Raw genomic sequence first — 18319 nt, 5'->3', positions numbered from 1 at the left:
AGCTGGTCATTCAACTGCTAAGATTAATGGAAAAGAATAAGGTTTTAAAAATCAGTTCACGCGACGGAAGGTCGATGAAAATTAATGGTTGGATATCGTGTAAGAACACGGTCTTTGTCAAAGCAAATTCTGGCATCGATAACGTAAAAAAAAATGCTAGCTAAAAAAAACGAAAGGGCGTTAGGTGACTGCGATTGCAATTAATCATTGAATAAAGCTTCGATTGGTACATCGATCAATTCTGTTTCGAATGAATGTCCAAACGAAGATCGAAAATATTTCTCTCTTTCGGAAATGTTTCAATCCATATGTACAGCCAAATTCAATTATGTTCGAAGTAATTGAAAAGTGGATAAATGTGTCGTGTTACATTTCTCCGATAATCGATTCTTTAGCGTACACTGATAAAATAAAAAATATAGTTAGGGTTACCTTCAAAGGTACACTTTAAAAGAATCCTCGAATCACACTTCACTCGCGATTTATTCTTAAAATGATGATAAAACAAACGTTAAAACGTGACTGAAGAATGGTCCGATCGGTAGACAAGTTTATCCCCTTCTCCCCTTTTGACCAATGATTCAAAGTTTCCAAGGAAACCATTTCCTTCCCGTAGCAAAACTAAAACGACCCCTTTGAATTGGGTGACGTTTGAATCCAGCTGCGATGATTCACCCCCATTGTGCATCGAGTTTACTTCAACTTTCATTCAACTGATCGAAACTTTGTGAAAAGTATAATAATTTAAAATTGTTTATTCTGAAAATTAAAGTGCAACATTATTTCTAAAGTGCACGACATAGTTGTTCATACCGGTGTACATAATATTCTAATGGAACTGGTCGATTAACCGAAACACCCGTACGTGTTCTTCCATCGGGATAAAACACCGGAGAAATTAATTCCGTGAAAGTGAAAAGTAATTCGAGTAGTGCGTGTAATATAACCCAGGGTCATTGACGTCCGATAGTGTGTCGGAATCGATTGAAATCACTTTCGATCGAGGAATCGAGTACCGGAAGAGAAGAAGTTGCGGTCTGCGGGCTAGAAAATTTAACCGCTATTATTGCAAACTTCAAACTTTCCTCGATTTTGGTATGTCACATCTTTCGTTACGTAAAACGATTGCATAGAATTTACTGAATTCGAACCTTGAATCTTCGAGTTAATAAAGATCGAACGTTTCGCTTCATTTCCCCTAAGGAAGATAAATACCGGCCAGTAAGAGAAGGCAGAAGAGAAATGCTTGGAATAAAAAGCGATCAAAGGAAATTCCACTTCGCTTAAAACATAGCGCGAAAGGGGAATAAAATAGTTTTTCAACCGAGAAGTCGTAAAAAATGAAACGATCTTGTCGATGTAACTTGGTGATCGCGTTCTGATCTTACCTAATATGGACATTAATTTTAATATTTCCACGGTTCGAGCGTCGCTGGTTTACGTAACCTCGCCATGAAAACCGAAAGAACAAAATACATCCTTGCGTATAACAATACTGTTATTACGTAAACGGAAATCTTCGCGACTGACCACAAATTGGTCCTAAGTCGAGTACAGATGTCGAGGTCCATCGATTGTTACGAGTTTGCTTGACGTGTTGAAATCATGTATTACCAGGGATATCACAGATGATAAATTAAGTGGGAATACTTTATGAGTAGGGATAGTTAGGTTTAGAGGTATAGAACGTGGGAAGAGCATGGTTCTGATCACATTTTTTAATATAGAGATCTGGCAAGGAAAAAATCTGGGCCTATAGGCAATTTAGATATCTAAGAATCTAGGAACATAAAGCTATAAGTAATTAGGTATTTAGAAATCTGTGAATCTAAATATCTAGCTATGTGTATATAGTGTACATATTCTATATGTGATAGAAATCTAAAATATGTGAGGATTTAATAATATGTAATACACCCCTGCGTGCCTCGCTCCTATAAATAAATCAATTACAGTAACTTCAGTAATACAATAAAGTCTCGCTACATCGCCACAATTCGTTACCGCATTCATTATCTATGAAACAGCATGTACAGTGAAAAGTATGGAAATTTCAGTTGTTAAGGATACGAGTGGATAATTTGTGGAAGTTGCGTACGGATGGATAGAAAATAACAGCGCGTTTTATGGGGAAGTTTCGCGCTTTATAGAGGTAAAACAAAATGGAAAGTAACATTAGTTGGCCGTCGTCGCGTGTTCCCTCGACTTCGGAAAGGTCAGGAAACAGAGCCATCAAGCGACAGGATGTTGCACAATGGCGGCTATATTCGTGTTCCCACAAAAGGAATTTCGTATAAGCCAATAATGGATCGAAGCGAGGGCCGCTTTGACTAAAACTACTCTACCTTTACGCTTCCTAGATCATTTTCATTATGGTACGTAGAATGTATTGATCGACGTGTCAAAGATATTAGTGTACTTAACAAATTCCACACAATTTTTTCTTATGACATGACACAACGTAAGCGCCAGTTTTCGTTAATTGTGAAATAACTTAAATTTAGAAACAATAATTTAAATTTGAAACAAGAACTTATAAATGTATAAATAAATTAATTTCCGATAGAAGAGCTCCTCGAAATGTCCAGTAAAAAATGTGGTACAAGAAATGAAGTTCAATAAAGTTTCCACAGAAAAAAGAAGAGAATACACGAGCTAGAAAGCTTGATAGACTATCAGAATCTCGATTTCAATTTACGATTTCTATCTATCGGGAGGATTTCAGTGATTAATCGATTTTCAAGCCCTCTTCTCCTCCAGTAATCGTTTGATAGATCGTATTCGGAAAGAAAAATATCGGGAAAGATTATGTACAACTAAACTGGGTTTTATTTTCCATTTAAAGCAACGTATTTCACCTGCTGCTGGAAATAATTGTTTGACGATCGAAGCGAAACCTTCGTACTACATCAAACAACCTTATCGAAAAAAGTTCGTTCGTGAAAATGTTTTTCTCGGTGCTCCACATATTTTCCGTTTTCACTTCGCGTTTAGTTGCAGTATTTTCTACGCAGTATTTAATCGACGATTTTCTTTGGTTTAATTATTTTGAAACAAGAAATTCAACTGAAAAGTAATCGCCTTGAATCGTTCGGGATTAGTGAAATTGTGAAGAAATAATTTTCTCGAAGTCTATGTAAAACCCGAAATCGATGAAACGTGCAGATAATGATAATCCTAGGTTCTGAACGGACAGAAACAAATCCTTTGAAATCTTCGCTGAGCACTTACAGACCAGCATAAGCTCAAAGAACTTTACTTCTGCAAAGTACATTAACACAAGCTCTTGAAGAGACAGATTAAATTTGAACTTCAGGATAATCCTGGAAGTTTGTTCATTCTTTAACACTTCTGTATTTTTAAACTTTTAAATTACAAAGCTTTTAACTTCGAGGTTGTCACATTCACAAGTTTCATGTTTCCTTATATTTTCAAAGTCCCAGTCTCAAATTTTCATACAATTCATTTCCACTCAAATCATATGATTACAAAAATCTGAAATTTTAAGAAGTCTGAAGTCCCAAAATTTCATATTCACAAAATCTTCGAGTCTCAAGCCCAAAAATTCCAAGTTATCAAAATCCTAAAACCCGAAAATCCCAAGCTTCCCAAATTCCAAAAACTTGAGATTCCAAATTCCCAAAAATTCCAAATTCTCCAAACTCCAAGTTTCCCTATTCCAAGAACTTGAGATTCCAAACTCCAAGTTTCCCTATTCCAAGAACTTGAGATTCCAAACTCTCAAAAATTCCAAATTCCCCGAACTCCAAGTTTTCCTATTCCAAGAACCTGAGATTCCCAACTCTCAAAAATTCCAAATTCCTCGAACTCCAAGCTTCCCTATTCCAAGAACCTGAGATTCCCAACTCTCAAAAATTCCAAATTCCCCAAACTCCAAGTTTCCCTATTCCAAGAACCTGAGATTTCCGACTCTCAAAAATGGTAGCACGCTTAAATAACCGCGACAAAATAACCGACGACAAAAGAACCGAATGACAAAATAACCGTGTTGGTTAGGTTAGGTTAGGTAATAAATATGTTGGTTGAATATAATTAATATGTGGTGTTATAGTATTGAACGATTATTTTGTTATTCGGTTATTTTGTCGTCGGTTATTTTGTCTGCGGTTGAACTGTTACGCAGCCCTCAAAAATTCCAAATTCCCCAAACTCCAAAATCTTGCATTTCCACATTTGACTCTCAAACTCCCTGAACCCCAAAATTTTCGACCTAGCCCCTAACACAAAGCACCTGAAATTCCGTCTGAAATTAAGGAAGACTTGAACAATACCTGTGATTGTCGACGAACTCCATCGTGACCTGACAGTAAACGATTTTCACGGCGAACATCGCGCACAAGCATCTCCGTGGCCGCGTTACGTTTCGCGCGCGTTTTCTGAACAGAAATGACTTTCCATACGGGTGGGCGAATTTCGATGCACGCTTGCTGTCACGGCCCTTTGTCCTGTACAACACGCAGGTGTGTGTGCATGCCGGTGAAACAGAAAGAGCTCGTCAAAGCGGATATCCGGCGTTCCGCTATGTAGACCTCCTACCCCCGGCGTGTCTCGTCCTTTCGATTGCGATCGAGTCGCGAATCGACCGCGCTAATTAAGGACACGTCGCGTGCTCGTTGATTTTCGCCAACCTCGATTTTCCTATCGTTTGCGCGGATTCCGTGGCCGTTGTAGCTGAACGAGCAAAAATCGTACGAGACGAGAACTGTTGCTTTGAAACCGTTGGAAACAAAGGCGGGTGTTTTCAAACGATATTGAAGTTTTATTGTACTCGTGTGCGGTCGCGGAGTGCAATTGTATTTTCCGCATGGATGATACTGTGCGATTAACACTGTTATTTCGCAAAACGCCTCAAAGAATGATATTTCATAAAGAACCCTTTGGAGTAACTAACATTCCTTGTAAAGCATTTCCTTGTTTAGCTCGTTCTGATTTCTGTGTTTATTATTTTGTGGAAATTATTGTTTGAGGACGAAGTTATAATTATGATGCAGATTACTGTGTATAATTTGCGTTTCGTTGCACGTGATCGCGGTAATTAATGCTTGAAGCAAATATATTTGCAAAATCGAGTGGTTTCGGTGTATGCGTATGCATATCGAATTCGGTGCATTTGATTGGCCGAGGGTTTACCTTATATCAATTTTCGAAGTGTACCCACGAGAATAAAAGCAAGATTCCTGCGCAAAACTGGCAAACTCGTTAGCGGTTTCGTGAATATGGAGATAGAAATTCCCGAGTTTCTACAGGCGTTTAATTAGCGGAACTCTGCCGTGCGTGTGATGCATCATGGCATGCAGTCAAATAACAAAATATAAAGTGAAATATTTTCTCGTAAATCAATAAATAGAAGTAAAAATCCCGTTGCGCATCGCGTAAACAAGATGAATGAATTTTTCTGGTACGGTACAGTGCGTTTCTTTTCTTCTCATCGAATAAGGATTATCTAATTCTTGAGTCGAATCTTGAAACAAAAAGGTCCGACGAAAATGAAATGCATAAACGCTTAATTAGGACTGTAGAAATTGCGCTTTAATGTATATTTATACGATTTCCAGTTGTGGTGCCGTGCCTGAAAATATTAAACTTTCTAGTAAAAATTTTCTCTGACCTATTTTCAAATTTCGCGCGGCGCTGAACGCGGTAACAGCGCTCAATTTCATCCGTAACGCGCATGCTCTGAAAAATCATTGCGACGTAATCGCACGATACATCGGACATTCCCATTTTCTTTTTATATCATATACCAGGTTCTTAAAAAAGAGAGAGCAAACAAATTCAAATGACAATTTCCTTTTAAACCCATGCGTGCTGCCACTCGAAAGTTGGCAACTCATTATTGTGTAGTCACTGCACGAAAAGAGCTCCGATCGGATCTGCAGTAAACAGATAAATAATTCAAAAGAAAACTGTTTACGATTAATACTTTCGCGTAATCGTGTATCGCGATCGATCAGACGAGTACAATTTCTATCGATGTTTAAATTTCGCACGCTATCGACGCCGACGACGCATGCGCGGTTCGATGATCGACGCGCATGCGCCGGAAAACTGTCGTCGAGTAAAGGGCGCCAATACGAAAAAGAAACCGCGAAACAAAAGCGGCGGGATCTTTTAAAACGAGAAACGAACGCAAGGTCTCGACGAGGTTCGAGTAATTAGACCACGACCGCGTTAATAAGCGCAGCCTGACCGTGTCGAAATCCCACTAATTAACGATTAAACGTCTACTAACCATAAAGCCCCAAGTACTTCGTTCGAACGGTACCGAACGGTGTATCGAACCAAAACACCGTACAGTTTTTACTACAAGAATTTCCAAAAGCCCATTTACTTTGAAAATTGCAAGACCCGCGATTAAGCCCCGCATAATTTCCCGTAACATTCTTGCTGCTTAAGCATCGCGCGATATCTCATTCTGAATAATGAAATATACTCGGGAATAGATTAAAATAATATCATCTTACGGACATCGCTATAGTATCGTTTCTGCTCTGATATCTATGCACCGTAAAGTTCTAGGCAATTTTTCGAGTTCATTAAAAATCTGGGCCACGACGTATACCTCCTCTCTATCATTCTGCAACGTAATTAACTTACGGCACAGTTAATTTCTATTCCCCTCTCCTTTTTTGCCTTTACTCCCATCCTTCTTACCGCCATTACTTATGGTAATTTAACCCCTTCCCGTGCTTTGACGAGTCTCACTCGTGACGCACTCACAACTCAAGTGTGATTAATGTTACTCAAATTTTGAATACTCTTCAACTTGAATTTTAGATCCAACTATAATTTGCGTTGTCAAGAATCCCTGAATATAAAATACTTAGAACATTTTAATTTTCTTTGTTCGTTTTAATGTTACAGTCCTGAATGGTTAGTCTTGACTGACGCAGCTCATAAGTAAATGACACGGCAAGGGGTTAACACGACTAGTATAGTGAAAACTGGTATATTGAAATTCTTATTTGTAATATTTTCTATTCTATTTGGTAGTAATTTCGTACAAATGTCTATAAATTTTGAAACGTATATTGGAAATTCATGGATCTATATCTTCAGATCTTTATATCCTAAGATCCCTATACCACAAATTCCTATATGCCAAGAACTATACCCCAGATTCCTATACCCCAAGATTGTCCCACATTCCTATACCTCGAGATCTCTAGGTCTCTAGACCCCTATAATCTTAAATTCCTACATCTCCGAATTTATTTGCAAAATTACTTACCGATGGCATTTTTGTCGTTGTCTCTCATGCACCCATAATGCCTCTCCAAGGGTATGGGATCCACTTTGTACTCCACCCATGGTTGACCCCTGAACGACGAGGCCTGAAATTGATGGATATGCAATTAAACGAAACATCAATAATGGATATACAATTACGGTATCGGTTACATACATCCAAATATTCTCTGCATGAAATGCATCAGTTGTAATACATTTGCATATACAAATTTGATCATTTATTTGCGATCTAGTTTGTTGGATATTCAGTTTCAGGCTCGATTCCCTGCGATCACGTTTTACTTTTAACTGTTTTAACGAGCTGTTATAATATATTGTTAAACAATCTGCGCCGCACAGAGTACACTTCGATCCTGTTTAAAAATGGAAAAAGTTATGAGCTCGAGATAAATGAAAGAATAATATGCACCGAATGGAAAATCCTAAAAAAATAAATGATTAATGCTCGCCGGCCGCAGGTGCAGTTGATTTGCACATATATTTGACGGGAGATTTAGTAGTCGCGCTTGTACCTAGATGGCGTCCACGACTATTGCTTTCCTGCTGCTGATGTAGGTCGAACTGGAGTATAAGAGTGGAGGAAAACATCGGAGCTTTTATGTTAAGTTGAACCGAGATTGTTCCTTCGTAAATTTTGTCGAGAAAGGGTCTGGACCTACGGTTCTGGCCCGAGATGCTGAACCAAAAGTTAGTAAACTAAAGCTAGATAAGGTGAGGTAATTAAGTACTGTAGTTATATTGAAACTTATTTCTGTGATCAATGTTTGTAGTCAGAGGACGAGATTCAGTTATTTTGAATTATTTAAATATTTGAATTAATGTAAATGTATGTAAGTTAAAATAAAATATAAAATTTTGTCAGATATAAATTTATTTTTTAATGAAATATAAGTCTAAAGTATTTTATATCGACCGCAGCGAGAATTTCGATCACAAACCTTTATTCGTGTATGAAATTGTCTAAATTTGTACGAAATTGAAGACCTTAAGCACCGACAGTCCCATAACGTCCCAAATATAATTCGAATTTCACAAAACACGTCGCACAGAATGCACTAGCAATGTCACTGAATATTGTCTACCTGCATTATCGCAAATGTCACCGTAACCACGAGTTCCCGGCGTAAAGGTCAGAATCTACCCCGGTTACACTTTCGCCGGCAACTAAACGGTACGCGAAGAGATATGTGTATTATTCACGTACCCTTGGGGAGATCCTCGACGATCAGTCGTGCATCCTTGAAGAGGCCACGCCACTTAAACGATCACGATATCGGTCACGACTTAAAAGCACCCCTGTTCAGGAAATCGATGTCTCCTTGTTTAGGTACCAGTTTTTTTTTTTTTTGCACGAAGGAACCCGGTGAATTGTTCACGCGCACGTCACTGCTTATTAGTTGAATAGTATCCGGAGGTAGACTGGCAACGGAGAAAACTTCACCACCGCGAACTTTTCACGGAGCTGGAAGAAGGGAGGACGACACCGGAAAGGTGGTGGTACCATCTCCACTTCCAATCTTTCTACGTTGCCGAAGAAACCACGACTCCGGGGCCCCATTAATTGTCCAACGTGACTCCGAGTTATTTACGAGATAAATTAGGCAACTGTTTTGATAATTTAGAAAAAGAGAGCAACTATTTTATAATTTTATGGATAATTTCGGTGATACGTAATTTGTACATGGTAGAGCATAGTACTCTTCACTATTTATTTTTCTACGAAATTATAATCGGTTGCTCTCTCCCCAATAATCGCTTGCGTAACAGCTTAAAGTAATAATTTATATAACAACATAAATAATAAATTACATGGTTATTCAAACATAAACTGAGCTTAACTGATGATTTATATAACAAATAGATAATCACTGTTATTTCCATAATAATTCAGTTAACAATTTACATAAAGGTAATAATTGAAGCAATCATTTGGATGATAATTATTTATATATCTATCATTTGCAGTCGTTTCTCCTCGATACTATAAATATACCAGTGTGTTGATAAATTAAATTTTTACTAGAATAAATTAATCGATTTTTAGTATTAAAAATAACGTTCAAGGCTGAGGTGTATTATAAATATATTATAAACAAAATATTTAAAAAATGCAACTAGTTCAAATTTCTTCCTAACAAGATATTTCGCCATCACCGAAGTCTTCCGCTTCTGATTAAGTTCGCTTTCGGAACTGACAGTGAGGTACAATAGAAACCAGTGTTTTTTCACTAATATGATGATAGCTCCAGCATTTCGAAAGTAACCGTTCGGACCACATTTTATTATTCTAAAATATAACACGCAATAACATCTTGAATCTCAGATTATTAATCATTCGAAAATTGTTTCAAGCTAGATAAATCACTCTCGATCTGATATATAGAAATAATATGCAGAAGTTTCAGAAGATTGAATCCATATAATAAAATTCTTTTATCGTAAATTTATAATTTAAACGATATACTTCGGTTTTTTCATGTACTTTCATGTCCCTGGCGTATCTAACCGATCATAATTTTCGTAACAACTTAATGAAAACACTTGATGGATGAAATAGAGTATCGTTAATCGGGTCGACTTTCTTCCAGACTCCTAAAATTGCGATACTTCACGGAATTGAGCAGATATCTTGCAAATGGCACTTAACTTTGCGCTATCAACGCCCGATATCTCTTACGATTATCAAAGTAATATACCGAGGTATCGATTAAAGTAATTAGAGAGAAGACACTTTACTTCGATGACTCTCGAAATCGTGCGAAACTCGCGTGACGCAAACGTCGATCGATTGACCGGTTGTTGCTCGATTCCAGCGAGCATAATTCCTTCCGGTGTTCGTTTCACGCTATCATACTCTTTTCAAAAGCTACCGTTTGCACAAGCCCGACATTCCTTCAACGCTTACCGAACAATCCGTTATTGCATTCTCGCGGCTCTGGAAATATGGGAAATTAAATCTGTGTTACGGGGATATTTTTGCTCGAAACTGGAACTTTGAACATTACCGTCAAAAAGAATATACTGATGAACAATACTGTAGAATAGTAAAATAAGAAAGTAACAATGTAGTAGTTCAAAGAATTCAAGAATGAAATAATAAAATTTGAAACTGATGAAAAAGTTCAAGAATGAAATTGTAAAATTGTAAACTGATGAAAGAGTTCAAGAGCGAAATAGTAAAATTAGAAACTGATGAAGGAGTTCAAGAATGAAATAGTAAAATTCTAGACTGATGAAAGAGTTCAAGAATGAAATAGTAAAATTCTAGACTGATGAAAGAGTTCAAGAGTGAACTAATAAAATTTGAAACAGATAAAAAAGTTCAAGAATGAAATAGTAAAATTCTAAACTGATGAAGGAGTTCAAGAATGAAAAAGTAAAATTCTAAACTAATGAAAGAGTTCAAGAATGAACTAGTAAAATTCTGAACCGATGAAAGAGTTCAAGAATGAAATAATAAAATTTGAAACTGATGAAAAAGTTCAAGAATGAAATAGTAAAATTCTAAACTGATGAAGGAGTTCAAGAGCGAAATAGTAAAATTAGAAACTGATGAAAGAGTTCAAGAGCGAAATAGTAAAATTCTAGACTGATGAAAGAGTTCAAGAATGAAATAGTAAAATTCTAAACTGACGAAAGAATTCAAGAGCGAAATAGTAAAATTCTAGATTAATGAAAGAATTCAAGAATGAAATAATAAAATTTGAATCTGATGAAAAAGTTCAAGAATGAAATAATAAAATTTGAAACTGATGAAAAAGTTCAAGAGCGAAATAGTAAAATTCTAGACTGATGAAAGAGTCCAAGAGTGAACTACTAAAATTCTAAACCGATAAAAGAGTCCAAGAGTGAACTACTAAAATTCTAAATCGATGAAAGAATCCAAGAGTGAACAAGTAAAATTCTAAACCGATAAAAGAGTCCAAGAATAAAATACTAAAATTCTAAGCTGATGAAAGTACTGCGATACCGTACATCATAATAGCAGTGCTCAAAATTCAGCATCCATATTCTCCAATCTCGATCGTAAAAGTACTAAACCGAATTAAGAATACCGAACACGATATCGCATAAAAATAATTGAGTTTAAACATGAAATTGAAATTCCAGAGCGTTGAGTCATCGATAGTTTACCTGATGGTCCCATGTCGTGCCATGTGTTCTCGTAGATGCATTTCCAAAGATCGTTGCAGCCGGATCACGGTGCTCGGTTCCGTTCTGCTTACAACGGAAAGATCCACGTACATAGCCGTCCCATTCCGGTCTCCACACTCTAATACCTTCCTCATATCAACGGCTGCTAACCAGGTTAACGCGATCTACCGCTCGATCGTGTGACCATCACGCGAACAAATTCACGGAAACGACCGGTACTCACCCTGCTCTCCTTCGCTAAAAAGCAAATATCATTGGTATTTCCGCTCGCCCTTCCATGCAATTCTTTCGCACTTTATTCGAAAATATCTTCCTCCAAAATTTTCATACCATTTTACACCACGTTTATTTTCGAAGAGCTGGTTTTTACGAACTGGCACACGTAGTACTACGTTATGCGTCGTTTACGCGCGAAAACGATTTTATGAATACGAGTCCCACTTTTCAACGTCTGTCAAAGAGGAAGGGTCGTCCGACCGAGTAATGAACTCGTTTTTCGTTATCGAAACGACCGTATCGAATTAATCGAACGTTTCTCTTCATTCCTTGCATCTTCGTAGTTTCATAATTCTTTCTTTCTGCCTCGAACCATTCAACTTCAGTCTCTCGAGCTTCATCAAATTCTTTTCTCTCGTAACGTTTAGGTTTTACTGTTCCTCCGAGCTGCTTTCGTTGACCTTGCCGTAAAATCTCGGAACGCTTCGCGTTTCCCTGTGCGATAAAGAAAAAAGAAATGGATCCGCGAACTATTCGCTCTGTGGACTTACGAGTTTTGTGCGACCTCTCGAGGACTTTTATCTCTTAAGTTTTTACGTGAAAATTATTCCGGTGCAATTATATCGAATAAATTGTTACTTCAGTGGTAATTTCTTTTTAATTTAGTGGTATTTTGTTTATTATTTTAAGGATTGTTTCACTTTAACACAAATACCGATTCGTTGTTTACAATTTCTTATGAGAAGAGTACTCTGCATTTTGAACATTCCTGTGTGCATTTTAAAAAACGAGGTCAGTTTGCATTTTCATAAAGGGGCTCATAAGCCCCAGAAATAAAACCAAGCTTCGGAAGCCAGAACTTTGCTTTCCATTTTAGCACATCCAATTTACATTAGTATTAATTTCTGCAGTATACCTTCAGCGAATAATAATTTCATTGCGAAGTAATGCTCCATTTCATTAATTCAGAGCATAGAATTATCATTATCTCGATAGATCAATTTACCCCGTGTTATATCCCAATTACCTACAGAGTATCCCTTGCGGATCACCTACGACCCATGGTTATTCGAGACATTAAACTTGGAAACCACCTCAGTTGCAGATGTAACCGTGACCTACCATCGAGGATTACCCAGGATCACGGTACCTTTGCCATCCAGACAGGACCAATGCGTTTTCACGCTGAAACCGATAACCCACACTGTGGGCGACTTCCTCCGGTTATTGAAAAGGGAAGATCGCGGAATCGATCGTGCTATCGTTACGTCCATCGGTGAGTTCGTTAACCTAATTGTGGTAACACCTGCACAAACATTTCTATTTGGCAAAACCTACACTCTACATTTGATTAAATCTTCCACACTCTAAATTTGGTTAAATCTTCCACACTCTAAATTTGATTAAACCTTCCACGCTCTAAATTTGGTTAAATCTTCCACACTCTACATTTGGTTAAATCTTCCACACTCTACATTTGGTTAAATCTTCCACACTCTACATTTGGTTAAATCTTCCACACTCTACATTTGGTTAAATCTTCCACACTCTACATTTGGTTAAATCTTCCACACTCTAAATTTGGTTAAATCTTCCACACTCTACATTTGGTTAAATCTTCCACACTCTACATTTGATTAAATCTTCCACACTCTAAATTTGGTTAAATCTTCCACACTCTGAATTTAATTAAATCTTCCACACTCTAAATTTGATTAAATCTTCTACACAAGAATCTAACTTTAGTTAAAATCCTCGACTCAATAATCTAAATTTGGTCGAACCACTGCAAAGACTTATATTGTTTTTACGTAATAATTTCAGATGGTGTCAGGATAGGCTCCAATAACACGATCGAGTCGTTACTAGAAGACGACTTTCGACTGATCATTAACAACAACGAATATCTTGTTCAACCACCTTTGCATCAGACGTACACCATGGTAAATTGCTTTCTCTATTTTTGGAAAACTGTAATTGAATATATAGTCTGATGTAATGCATGTCTTTTAGGATAATATGCAAAAGCTGTCGGACGTCCAAACGTTAGTCTGCCAGTTGTACGAGGCGTTTCATGTGCGAGAACATTATGCTGACATGGAGAAGCAAGTATTAGCCGAATTAGAGGCGGTCAGGTTGGAACTGGAACCTCTGGAACAGGTGAAGCTTTAATATTACAGATGCTGTTTTACAGTTTCAGGTTACTTATTACAAGGCTTTGAAACTTTGCTTAATTCAAGCGTATAATTTTAGTCGAAATACCAGTAATAGATGTCTAGGTCACAATTGATCCGTCTTCCCCTTTCGGAGATTAATAAAGCATCATTCGTTTGAATTAAGTTGACGGATATTGAAATGTCAGATTCCGAAAATAGGAAACCAGAACCACGTAGAAGTCGAAATTTAACCTTGAACTAAGTTAACTGTGACACTGCATCACAATGTGGCAAACAGAACGATAAATTAGTACAATAGTCTTTGCTCTTTTCGTAGCAATTGCAAGAATTGGAGACCACAGCTACGAGGAAGGCAAACATATTCATCTGGGTGTGTCTAGTCCTGATGTCTGTTCAGTTCAGCGGCCTAGCAAGATTAACCTGGTGGGAATATTCGTGGGACATTATGGAGCCGGTTACGTACTTTGTTACATATGGCACAACGATGGCCTGCTTCATCTATTTCCTCTTAACTAAACAAGTTAGTATTCTTAAGTTGCGCCATTTTTTTATGTTTACTCGAGCGACATCTATAAACAAATGCAATGTTCTATGTGATCTCAAAGCTCAAGTACTTCTTCGTACATAATAAAATTCCTATAATATTAAATTATATTATCCTATCCTATAATTATATTATCCTATAATATATGTATTATAATATCTTTGTACAACTTTGAATAGGAATACATGCTGCCCGACGTATTAAACAGACGTCGCCTCATCGCCCTCCACAAGAGAGCAAAGCAACTGGGACTCGACCTGAACCATTACAACAGTTTAAAGGACCGAGCTTACGAGCTCGAAACTACCCTGAAGATCATCCGTGGACCTCTGTACGATCACAAGAATAAGATAGAACAGAAGAAAAGAGAAAGGTCGAGTTCGAGCAGCAGCAGTTCTTCAAGATCACCGAGTTCCTCGCCTAGTCCAAGTCCTAGTCCGGAAAGAAGTCTTCCTAAAAAAGGAATCTTTCCTGAGAAAGACACGTCCAAGAAACCGGTTAACGAGGAAACGCGATTTAGCTCAAACAGGACGCACAAAGAACCTAGGGATTATTGATCGCTAAAGCTTTAAAAGAGATATCTTGCTGCGGAAGATCTGAAAGATTCGATCGTATCTTTTTTTTCTTCGACAAGACTCAGGGCGTTTATCGAATGACATTTGTATGTAAGAAAGTTAAGTAAGGTAACGAAAAGGAGAGGAAAGGTTTACTTTCGTTCGCGTGGAATGGGACGCAGATGATTAAATCCTCGACGGAGTCTTCCAAGTAGTACGACGATACTCCTAATCAACGACTATGTGTATAGTAAACGTTTGCCTGATGCTCAATGTTGTTGACCGCTGTGCATTTGGAAGACCTCGATCAAAGATGTGTACATACCACAATTTTCTACGCACTATCTTTGACTAACGCGCTAGCGAATTGATGAATTAAGGAACTAAGATGACGTTGCTAGATCGTGTTTCTTTGTGCAATCTCGACGCATACAGGATAATTCACTGAAACTATCTAATCAAAACGAACTAAATGTAAAGCTAACCTCGAATTCTACGAATTCGCATTTTTATTTATTTCACTCATATTGTACATTTCTTTTCATCTAAACGTAGTACTAAGTTTTTACGGGAATTTTGTCAACGATATAAATGTTTCGTGTTTGGTGAGTGATCCTGTACTTGGTTGTAAGTCTCAAAATATTTGTGATAATTTAATGTTTGTTATACCGGCGTAACTAGTTAGGAAACGTTACCAAATTTCCAAATCACTGACTCCCTAAATTGTAAAGCTAAGATCGCTCCGCTTCGAACGAAAATCCCAGTTACGCCAATGGTTCATTAGTTTTAAATTAATCCTCGTAATTCTCGCACAACTACAGTTTTAAAGACAAGCGTATTTTAAGATAAATCGACAGTTAAATCTCAAAGGTTTTATTTAGGGAATAATTTTACAGTTCATCATATTGCGACATTATTTTTTCTACGACAGATCTACAATGTTTATGTAAATATACATTTTTTTATCTGGCAAGATCAACGAATCTTCTTCATCTAATAGACGAGGTACAATGTACTTAACTTTTATTTCAAGTGACTATTATTGTACATATTCATTGTTTCAAGGAAGAAACGATGTACTTATGAAATAACGTAACAGATTGATTTTAATCATTTAATACAATAGTTTCGACCGTACAGTCTACTTTACTCCAACTTCCCGTTTCTTCGAATATTCTGTTAGCAACTTTTACGAGAAATAAAAGAATGTTACGATAGCCGCATCGCTAAGATCGTTCGGGAAGTTTGCTTCGAGATAAGATTTTAGCAGTCGATACTTACAACAAGAATTCAATCCATTTATCTTGTTCTTGTTAACTAGTGAGGATACGATTAAAGTTTGTGCACCGGTACAAATAGAACTTTAGCACTTTCGAATCAAACTATATTACTACTGTTACACTTTAGAATATCACTCACGAAAGTATCTTGCATAGGATTATAAAATAGATTTCTAGGCTCTCTAAGAAATTTTCTCTCGCTTGCATAAAAATCCCTTATCCGTCCGTTCGAAAAATATTGTACGTTTTCTATTCTATTGTAATCTTAAGTCTTTATCGTTTCTTGTCGCAGCGACATGAGGTAATTCGAGTCCTTTCGTGCTTGCACCAGTATTGTAAATTATGACTTAAAAATTCATCATTCTATTTATTACACGGTAACGTATGTAACGTAGACATTTTGCCGTACTATGAAATGTATCTCGACAAGTCTTACTAGTCGATGGTGAAGTAGAGAAATCGCGTTTAGAGGTGTACCGATAGTGTATTAAGCTAACAACGAATCAGTTAGTTCGTTGCGCACGATATTAAACACGATTTCAGGGCACAGAAATTAAAAACGTGTCGCTTCGTCGCATTTCCCCTTTCGACAATCGCTTGATTAAAGTAATCTAGTGCCAATATTTTAAATCGTTCTTTCTACGATTCGCTAAAAGTGATTTCAACGTTTGTGTAAATCGGCTCGAAATTGAAGAAGAAGAATACGCGACGTTATTACGTGTATCCTGTGCACATGGGACACGATTGGTGATAATATAATTATAATATCCGCTTCCCCAAAAATCAATTTCTTGTCCTCGCAAAATGCAGTTTCTTCTGAAATATTTTTTACGATCTTTAAAAAAGATTTCGTATACAAGTTTTTTGTACATATACAAAAAGATATATATCGTATACATATAAATAATACGTGTATGATTATTTTGTGAATGTTCTTGTTGCGTCGTTTCCTCGAAGCTTTATGAAGAAACGCCTACCTCCCTCGATCGACGATAGAGAAGATAATCTTATTAAACTTGTTCGCGTTTTTTAATATCTATGTATATACGTTGTTACGATTTATTTCGATATGCTATGTAACAAATTGATCGAGCGAACGAGACTCGAGACTGTACTTCTTCCTAATTGTGACACTCGCCGAGTTTAATGTAAAATATGGTGTATTGTAACTGACGCGATTTTCGATATACTTGCGCACATCGTAGCTTTTTAATGTTTTTATGAACTCTGTTGATTGAGTTCGAGTCTCGAGATGCATAGGTTTCGTTCAAAACTATTCAATGTACATACACGATACCCAAATGGATGCATAAATGAATATACAACAATGCGTTGTGCTGTGATTTACGCCCATGTATCTTAGTTATACATAAAACAAATACAATTTGAAATAAAGTGAACCGTAGACAAATGTCTTATTTCTTTTAAAACCCTTCTACTAGTAATTCGAAAATAAATATTTAATGAATTCAATGTTTAGAGGTGGAATTACACAGAAAGAAAATTTGTGTTTTTCTTTTATTCTTTTCTGAAACGAATAGAACATTTTGCGATCTTGAAAGAACTACAATTCGCTGAAGACGTTAGAATGGACTTAAAAAAGTCTAAGCATCTAGCGGTGAAAGGTAGGTACTAAAACTTGGAACACAATTAATTTATTTACACATTTTTATGATATTTTGAGACTTGTAACAGAATTTAGAGCTGTTCAGTGTTAATATTTGAAGTATATAATAAATATTAATCAATAAAATTAGTGTTAATTGGGTTTTAAAAAAATTGAACAAGTGGCGCCATCTCTCCGGCGAACAGGGTGAACTACACACTTTTGAAACACCACTTTCGTTAGTTCCCGCATAAATCCGCTAGATGGCGCCACATGCTCCATTTTCGTAAAAGCTCAAGTAATACAGATTTTATTTTAAATATTTCTGCATAATTACTTCAAATATTATTACTGACTAGCTTCAAGTTCGTTTACAAGCCTTAAAATGTTGTAAAAATTTAATAAATAAATAAATAGTCTTCCAAATTTTAGTTCGATTAGTTCCTACCTTCCACCGCTAGATGGCTAGGCTTTTTTAGGTCCATAAAACGCTATTTTCTTTATTTTCGAATATA

The 18319-nt window shown here is 36.7% G+C and overlaps 2 protein-coding genes and 1 long non-coding RNA gene across 7 annotated transcripts in view; 2 read left to right on the top strand and 1 right to left on the bottom strand.

Moving 5' to 3' along the window:
• jv (javelin) overlaps positions 1–11434 on the bottom strand; it is a 35268-nt gene extending 23834 nt beyond the window's left edge. The window contains exons 1-2 of one of the 3 annotated variants that reach the window (XM_076542243.1): positions 11407–11434; positions 7253–7355 (exon numbers count right to left, since the gene is read on the bottom strand). In XM_076542243.1, the coding sequence (XP_076398358.1) occupies positions 7253–7355; positions 11407–11419 (116 nt within the window). In that variant the 5' untranslated portion in view covers positions 11420–11434. Of the gene's footprint in view, positions 1–4292; positions 4331–7252; positions 7356–7426; positions 7506–11406 lie in introns of those variants that run through there. The other 2 variants (XM_012293472.2, XM_076542244.1) reach the window with 2 other exon arrangements.
• The window catches only part of MCU (mitochondrial calcium uniporter), a 69925-nt gene extending 52316 nt beyond the window's left edge, over positions 1–17609 (top strand). For 2 of the 3 annotated variants that reach the window (XM_012293477.2, XM_012293478.2), the window contains 5 exons: positions 12743–12919; positions 13468–13586; positions 13657–13803; positions 14137–14340; positions 14544–17609. In XM_012293477.2, coding sequence (XP_012148867.2) covers positions 12743–12919; positions 13468–13586; positions 13657–13803; positions 14137–14340; positions 14544–14921 — 1025 coding nt within the window. In that variant the 3' untranslated portion in view covers positions 14922–17609. The remainder of the gene's footprint in view (positions 1–12742; positions 12920–13467; positions 13587–13656; positions 13804–14136; positions 14341–14543) is intronic. The other variant, XM_076542250.1, reaches the window with a different exon arrangement.
• Positions 7892–8707, top strand: LOC143266670 (uncharacterized). The gene is made up of 2 exons (XR_013041634.1): positions 7892–7983; positions 8629–8707. It is a non-coding gene; the product is annotated as an uncharacterized LOC143266670 (long non-coding RNA).
• Positions 17610–18319: the final 710 nt, after the last annotated feature.

This window comes from Megachile rotundata, chromosome 2, assembly GCF_050947335.1.
Source record: "Megachile rotundata isolate GNS110a chromosome 2, iyMegRotu1, whole genome shotgun sequence".
NCBI lineage: Eukaryota > Metazoa > Arthropoda > Insecta > Hymenoptera > Megachilidae > Megachile > Megachile rotundata.
This window is presented reverse-complemented; position numbering and strand designations above follow the sequence as displayed.